This window comes from Nomascus leucogenys, chromosome 21, assembly GCF_006542625.1.
Source record: "Nomascus leucogenys isolate Asia chromosome 21, Asia_NLE_v1, whole genome shotgun sequence".
Lineage (NCBI taxonomy): Eukaryota > Metazoa > Chordata > Mammalia > Primates > Hylobatidae > Nomascus > Nomascus leucogenys.
In genome coordinates, this window is record NC_044401.1 from 22,910,941 (window position 1) to 22,918,957 (window position 8,017).

The 8,017-nt window shown below is 35.4% G+C and overlaps 1 protein-coding gene across 1 annotated transcript; it reads right to left on the bottom strand.

Annotated features, from left to right (window-relative positions):
• Positions 1-679: 679 nt before the first annotated feature.
• LOC100607576 (olfactory receptor 5H2) lies at positions 680-1,624 on the bottom strand. The gene has a single exon (XM_003261706.2). The coding sequence runs from the start codon at positions 1,622-1,624 to the stop codon at positions 680-682; it is 945 nt and encodes a 314-aa protein (XP_003261754.2).
• Positions 1,625-8,017: the final 6,393 nt, after the last annotated feature.

Genomic DNA, 8,017 nt, shown 5'->3' on the forward strand with positions numbered 1-8,017 from the left:
GTAAAAGGCCTCCGAAGGCATCGTAAGTAAAGAGAGGCAAGTTGCCTCTTCTTATTACTCATAGAAATGAATAGAGATAAAATTACCTCTTAGAGTTTGGCCTTGCCTTGACAGTTTTAACTCACTTCTCATTTTATGATTGCATTTCCCATTCTATTTATTGCTTCAAGTGATATACGAGTTAAATTCTTATAAGAAGTGAAGTTCGACAATTCCAATAATCTAGAGTAAAAGATCTTTTGAGGGACAGCTGATTCCTGAGATCTTTATTGGCTCAACCAAACACAAATCTGCCACCACAATCCAGTTAAATGTGATGTTTTCAGACTATACAATTCTGTCAGCTGTATTATATTTCCTACTCAAATACTTTTGAGAGGAACTACAGTGCTTTAACACTTAAGGCATTTATAAAGCCACATGAAGAGTATTTAAACCTATAAATGTTTTCATTTGTTTTCTGCTTTAATTATCTAATATGATATGAACACCAGGTTAAAATTCCTTGGATGCTTTTGAATAACATATATAAATATTTCAAGGAGTTTATTAGGTATAAAACCTTAAGTCATTAAAATGCTAAAACAATTATAATTACAATAACTTTGAACACTTAACAAAACACCTTATCTAACTGCAAAATTCTTTTTACTGAAAATGAGAGATATTACTATGAGATCTAAACATTTCTTTTTACCATTTTTGTGAATGAATCTATTACTTGCTTATTTCTCAGACTGTAGATAATGGGATTTAGCAAAGGAATTACGATTGTATAAAATAGAGAGTCTATCATATCTTGGTCATCTGCTTGTGGAGATGCAGGGCGCACATACATGAAGAGAAGTGGGCCATAATATAAAGAGACAGATAAGAGATGGGCTCCACAGGTGGAAAAGGCTTTCCTTACGCCTCTAAGAGACTTCTTTTTTAGGATTGTGAAAAGAGCAAATGTGTAAGAATTAAGAACTGTCACAATGGTGAATACCTGAATTGAGCCAGACAAAATAAAAACCATTAGAAAATTAATAGAAGGGTCAGTACAGGAAATCATAAACAGTGGTATAATATCACAGTAAAAATGATGTATTATGTTGGAATTGCAGAAGGTTAATCTGAATATAAGGACTTCATGAATTAAGGCATGGAGGAAGCCACCTAAAAATGAGAAGGCTAACAGCCGTATGCATAGTGAATTGTTCATAATCACGGGATATAGTAAAGGTTTGCATATGGCTACATAGCGATCATATGCCATTGTTGCCAAGAGAAAACATTCTGTAGTTCCACCAAATGCAAAGGAAAAAAATTGAATCATGCATTCAGAAAGAGATATCATCCTGTTTTTGGCCAAGAAATTAAACAACATTTTGGGAGTTACTGTGGAAGATATCCAAGCATCAGCAAAGGCTAAACTCCCAAGAGATAAGTACATGGGGATGTGAAGTTCTGGGTCATTCCAGATAAGAGCAATCAGACCAAGGTTCCACACAATAGTGATGAGATAGATCACCAAGAACACCAAGAACAGGGGCATTTTCCACTCTGGCTGATATGTAAGTCCTGTGAGAACAAACTCTGTCAACAATGTTGCATTATCCTGTTCCATGTCCTGGTTCAACATCCCTGAAATGAAACGCAGTAAATGTAAAACAGCATTCACTAAGACTTATAAAGCAAATAGTGGGGGAGGGAAGTTGATAGAAAAACATACTCTTATTACAATACCCTTTTAATTTTCTTTCATATTCCTGTAATAGATGGAAACTGTTTTGAGAAATAGAAGAAATCAAAATAAATGCAATTATTTTATTTCTAAAAGTGTGATGAAATAATCTACTTTTAAAATGCAGATGATAGAAATGCATGTAATGTGTGTTAACTTAAGAAAATCACTATTTGTAAATTTAGAAAAGGAGAGAAGACTTATTTCTTATAAGGGGTTACAGCCTGCAAGGTGGCTATCAAGTAGGCTGGGAAGCATGCCCCTGGCCAAGACCAGAGACAGGCACATCAAAGGAGGAGGGCTTGAGGTAGGAGCTTTAGGCTAAATAAGTTGGCTAAATATACATATTCAACGGGTTACGGGAGGATCTATGAGTATTCGTGAAGGTGGTCTTGGCACATGCATATTGAACAAACATGTATGTAACATACAACCCATGTTCACATTGGAGTGGAGACTTAACATTTAAATGTGTTGCAGTTAGGCCCTATACATCAAAAGGTCTTCTCAGGACATGAAGGCACATAAATGCACTGTCTCTGTAAACCAGCCAGAACCATGGTTGGTTTTCCTCTTATCTGGAGAAAGTTACTGACATCAGTCTCTTGTCCAATCAAAGCTGTAGTTATGTCTGGTAGCAGGGGTTCAGTTACTGAGCATCTGGTGCAGCTGCAAATTGTTTTAATCTTGCTTGTCTTGAGGCCAGTGCCTGTTTAGCTGCTAGAGAAAAAGAAAAACCTTGTGGCAGTTAGAACACAGTTTATTCTTTAAGTGTAGAGGTGCCTGACTTAAACCTTGCCTGGTGTGGCCTTAAGTTCTGTTTATAATTTGGAATCTTATTGTCACAAAGAATATGTTCTGTCAGTCTTATAATCTCTATCTTAACATTAATACCAGCCAATTGTCATGTCTAAACTGCAAAAGAGAGGAAGTATAACAAGGCACATCTGACTTCCCACCCTGTCATGGCTGGGAACTAAGTTTTTACAGTTTTTCTGGAGACCTTTTGGCCAAGAGAGGGTTCGTTCTGTTGATGATGGCTTTGGATTTTAAGTTTGCAAGTGCCTAGTCCATGTGTATTATAATCTTGCAAATAATGAGGATGAAGAAATAGATTCTAAAGCATTCAGAAAGTAGTGTCACTAGGACTTAGTCACATATTTGATAGAAAAGTAGTATTCAGTGAAGGAAAAAGGAGTCACTTTGTGAATAGGTAGATTGTCATTCAAAACAGAGACTGAGAACTCAGGGGCATTGACAAGTTTGCAGTGTGAGCATGCCTTGAACATGTAGGTGAGATGTTTAGTATTAGTAAAACAATTCTACTAGAGTGGTAGAAATAATAACTTGGGAGTCATTGGAGTAGTTGAGGGCATAGTAATGGATGTCTTACCTATTGGAGAGTACATTAAGAAAAGAAAAGCATAGCACCAAAAATACTTGATAGTATAATGACCTAATTTCCCTTGGGTATTTACCCAGCGATGGGATTGTTGGGTCAAATGGTAGCTTTGTTTCAAGTTGTTGAGAAATCTCCAGGCTGCTTTCCACAGTGGCTGAACTAAAGTATTTCCACCAACAATGTATAAGCATTTCCTTTTCTCCACAGCCTCATCAGCATGTTTTGTTTTTTAATAATAGCCATGATGACTGGTGGGAAATGGTTTCTCATTGTGATTTTGATTTGCATTCCTCTGATGATTAATGATGAGCATTCTTTTTTTTATGTGTGTTGACTGCCTGTATGTCTTCTTTGGAGAAGGATCTGTTCATGTCCTTTGCTTATTTGTCAATAGGGTTACATTTTTTTGCTTGCTGATTTGTTTAATTTCCTTATAGATTCTGGATATTAGACCTTTGTTGGATGCATGGTTTGCAAATATTTTCTGTCATTCTGTAGGTTGTCTGTGTACTCTATTGATGATTTCTTTTGCTGTGCAGAAGTTCTTTAGTTTAATTAGGTCACACTTGTCAATTTTTGTTTTCATTGCAATTGCTTCTGAGGACTTAGCTGAAAATTCTTTGCTAAGGCCAATGTTGAGAAGAATACTTCCTAGGTTTTCGTCTAGGATTTTTACATTTCGAGGTCTTACATTTAAATATTTAATCCATCTTGAATAAATTTTTGTATATGGTGAAAGGAAGGGATTCAGTTTCGTTCTTCCACATATGGCTAGCCACCATCCCAGCACCGTTTACTGAATAGGGGATCCTTTCTTTATTGCTTGTTTTTTGTCAGCCTTGTTGAAGATCAGATTATTCCAAGTGTGTGCCTTAATTTCTGAGTTTGCTACTCTGTTCCATTGGTCTATGTGTCTGGTTTTATACCAATACCATGCCGTCTTGGTTGTTAAAGTCACATGCACTCCTATGTTCATTGCTACACTATTCACAATGGTAAACACATGGAATCAATCTAGGTGTCCAGCAGGGGTGGACTGGATTTTTAAAATGTGGTACATATACAAGATGGAATACTACTCAGCCACAACAAAGAACGAAATCATGTACTTTGCAGCAGCATGGATGCAGCTGGAGGCCATAATCCAAAGCAAACCGACACAGGAGCAGAAAACCAAATGACACATATTTTTATTTGCAAGTGGGGCTAAACATTGAACACACATGGACATAAACATGAGAACGATAGACACTTTGGACTAGTACATTGGAGAGGGAGGGGAGAATGGGTGGAAAAACTATTGGGTACTCTGCTCACTAACTGCGTGCAATATACCCATGTAACAAGTCTGCATATATTCTCTCTATATCTAAAATAAAAGTTGACTTTAAAAAATAAAAAGAAAAACAACTTGAGGAGTTATATTGAAAGGTAATATAGGGAATGGATGTCATTTATTTGATGGTCAACATCTGATACTTTTTTCTCTCCCACATGGATCTTAGTGGCAGACAAAGGATTTGACTTTGATATGTATAATCAAACCTACTCAACCTAGATTTGGATATAGAGAAATGGAGACAAATGTACATGGACAATAAAAAAAAATTAGTAGGCAGTCGAAGCAATAATATCAAGATCTCAGAACATGCATCCTGCATTTAAAAAACAACGGTACAGATACTATAAGCTATGTCATTGGCAGTTCAGCAGCAGAAACAACCACACTCATGAAGCTACTGTTGGAACAGGATTTTGGCTGTTGACTGGCTGCCTTGCTTCCTTCTGTTCCTGCCATTGTTTTCCAGTGAATTTCTCCAACTTTCCTAGCATTTATATGTTAAACTCAATATCCAATCAGTAACTTATTTCCTGTTGCAGCCCCCCAAAACCTGGATGTTCAAAAGGGAGATGAGGGAGAGAACAGAAAAGGATATCGAACAGAAGGATCAAGGGAAGAAGCAGGAGGGAAACTAGAGAGTTGAGTGTTGGGGACATAAAGAGAGGAAAGATAAAAAGAATGACAAAGTGAAGTACTGAGCCAAATGCCAAAATAAATGGTGTAGTAGGACAAGAAGTGAAGGAAAATCACTGTGCTGAGAAAGTACATGATTTTTAGTGGCTTTAGTGAGAGCAGTTTCCCTTATGTAATAGAATAAAGTTCAGTAAATAAGAAGTGAATGGGAAACAAATGGCAAAACAGTGAGGTGATTAAATAGAGTACTCTATGAAATGTGGAGAATGGTTAGCATTTGTCTGTTGCTCATAGACTAGTTTAATATTTTTTCTTCTGTAGAATATTTAAGAAAAGTTCTCAAAAGAAAATATAGACAAGACAGGGGACAGCAAGATATTTAGAGGAGAAAAGGGACAGAAAAAGTGGAAAGGGAAATTTGTGTGGGTGAAAATAAAACAAGAAGGAGGAAGAAAAATAGGGAGAGAATAATCATGCCATAGATAGGTAAGTGCAAAAAAGACAAGCCAAAAAAGAGACAGAGAGGAAGTCTCGGAGATACATAGAGGCAAATAAAGGGAAAAGCTCAGAAGCTTGGGTTGGATGTGTGCATTAACTCTGATGTTCATGAATATGACAGAGAGCACTGAGAGTATTTTCAACTTTCTCTTTTAAAAAGTTCAGTTTGTTTTCCTATGGAATTTGTGTATGATAAAGAGACTTTTACTTGAAATTTTACCCATACATTTTCCACTGTTCATGAATATATTGGCACTGTCTGAATGTTTATTCCATATTCAAACGTTGCTATATCTTTATTATTATGGAGCTTAAAATGAAATTTCTCAAGAAATCTTGCTGGTATTGAGAGCACTTTATTCTCTATCAGCATTTTGTTTGATTGTTTGTTTTTCAGCAGAATTAAATAACCAAAGACTGGATCCTGAGACGGACTATGTAAAGAACAAAGGGCAATAATTCCGCGTGTTAAGTAAATTTTTATATAATTGGTTTATTCCATTCAAACCCAATTAACAGTATAACCAAACATTCTCAAAGTCAATTTATGAGGGTACTTTATAAATTATAAATGTTGAAAAAGGTAGGGGAAGTATATTTGCTGCATATTTTCTGAGATGTATATATGTGAATTAGTATTACTAGTATTATTTATAAATAAAATGCTCAATAAAAATATATTTATTTCTATGTACTAATTCTATATATTTATTTATGTGCCTATATTTAATATGATCAATGAAATTATTGCCACAGGTAGTGATGATATAGAGGAGTTAATATTTAATTAACAGATCTTAAAAGTTTTAATCAGAAATGTGACTACGCAGAATAAACCTTTATGTCAATATCATCAGAAAGATTTCTTACATAACAATAGAAACGAATTAAAGCTTTAAACCCAGTTTTAAAGCATTTAATGTTCTAGTTATCCAGAATTTATCTTACATAGTCATTAGAGTTGGGTTTAAAAGACAATATATAAGGGTTCAAAATTTTATTTTATAGTTATTTTGTATATCTAGATTTTAGATAAGATTTTAGACATAGATTTAAGTTATTTTAGAATAATAGCTAGATTATTCACTTCTTTTGTTCCATTCGCCCCTGGCAATTTTGGTATGCTATAAACCAAATACAAAATTATTATAAATTAAATAGCATTTTAGACTTTCATTAAAAATAATAATGTGAAAAAATAATTTCTCTCTTACCAATATTATAAGAAATTACGGAGATCCTTCAAAAGTGTTAGGCTTTCTAAAGCATAGAAAAATGCATAATAGAACAGAAATGACAATAACACAGGTAGGAATTCTTTGCACACTGATTCATTATGGAGGCTTCATTTTCAATCTTAGGAAAATGTTGTTAACATAAATTTGCTTTCAGTACAAGCATTCACCAATTGTATCTCTTTATTTTTGCCAGGAGAGGATGGTGTGGAGAACTGAAATTCCCCTAAGAACACCTTAGGATTCCCTATAGGGTGAAGTGAAGATCTTCAACTGGGCATTGTGGATTTAGATGTGTATGAGAAATACAGATTATCCTACAGGGTATTGCAGAGTTTAGAAACATAGACATTAAGTCACTGTACCCAGTTTGGGTTTTAACAATTGAAATTACACTTTATGCCACTATTATCCACAACACGTAACACTTCTGACATTCTATGCAAACTTCAGTTTCTACATAAAATTCCATGCTCTGAATGCTGTGATTAGTATAGTCTCATCAGAGCTGATCAAAACATGATTTTACTGAGGCCAAAGATCTAGGTTCCCTTCAGAAGCCAACCCCAAGTAAATTTGTAAAATTGTCCTCCTCATTCAAACTGCAGCTCAAACTCCAGACATCTATCTAACTTCCAGGTGGGCTGAAATCTGATGAGAAATGTTAATAGGCAAATGTCTGGGGGAGGAAAAAAGAAAAGCAAAGACAATCTTGCGATGCATTGCCACCTAGTTGGTACTGTCACTATCTCTTCATAATGGCATTCTGTCATTGTATCCAATTAGTTTATGTATAATTTCCAGAAAGTCTAGGTGTAGATCATTGACCGACTTAACTCAAACTGCTCCCTGTCTTTATGGAACCATCCAATAGGATCTTTTTGCCTGACACCTAGATAGAGCCCATTACCAAGACAGAGGAATTGCAACAGAGAGTTTTAATCCATATAGAACTGGCTAAATGGGAGATTCCAATTTTATTATTACTCAAATCACCCTTTCCAAAAATTCAGAGGGTAGAGTTTTTTAAACACGGTTTGTTGGGCAGGGGTCTAAGCAATGAGGAAAGCTGATTGGTTGGGTTGAGGATAAAATCATCGGGGTTGAAACTGTCTTCTTGTGGATCCTGGGGTGGGGGGGTGGGTGTGTCACAAAACTAGAGGAGTCCTTTTACCATTCTG

Coding starts and splice junctions, on each gene's coding strand:
- LOC100607576 (XM_003261706.2), bottom strand. CDS start 1,624: ATGTTGAACCAGGACATGGAACAGGATAATGCAACATTGTTGACAGAG.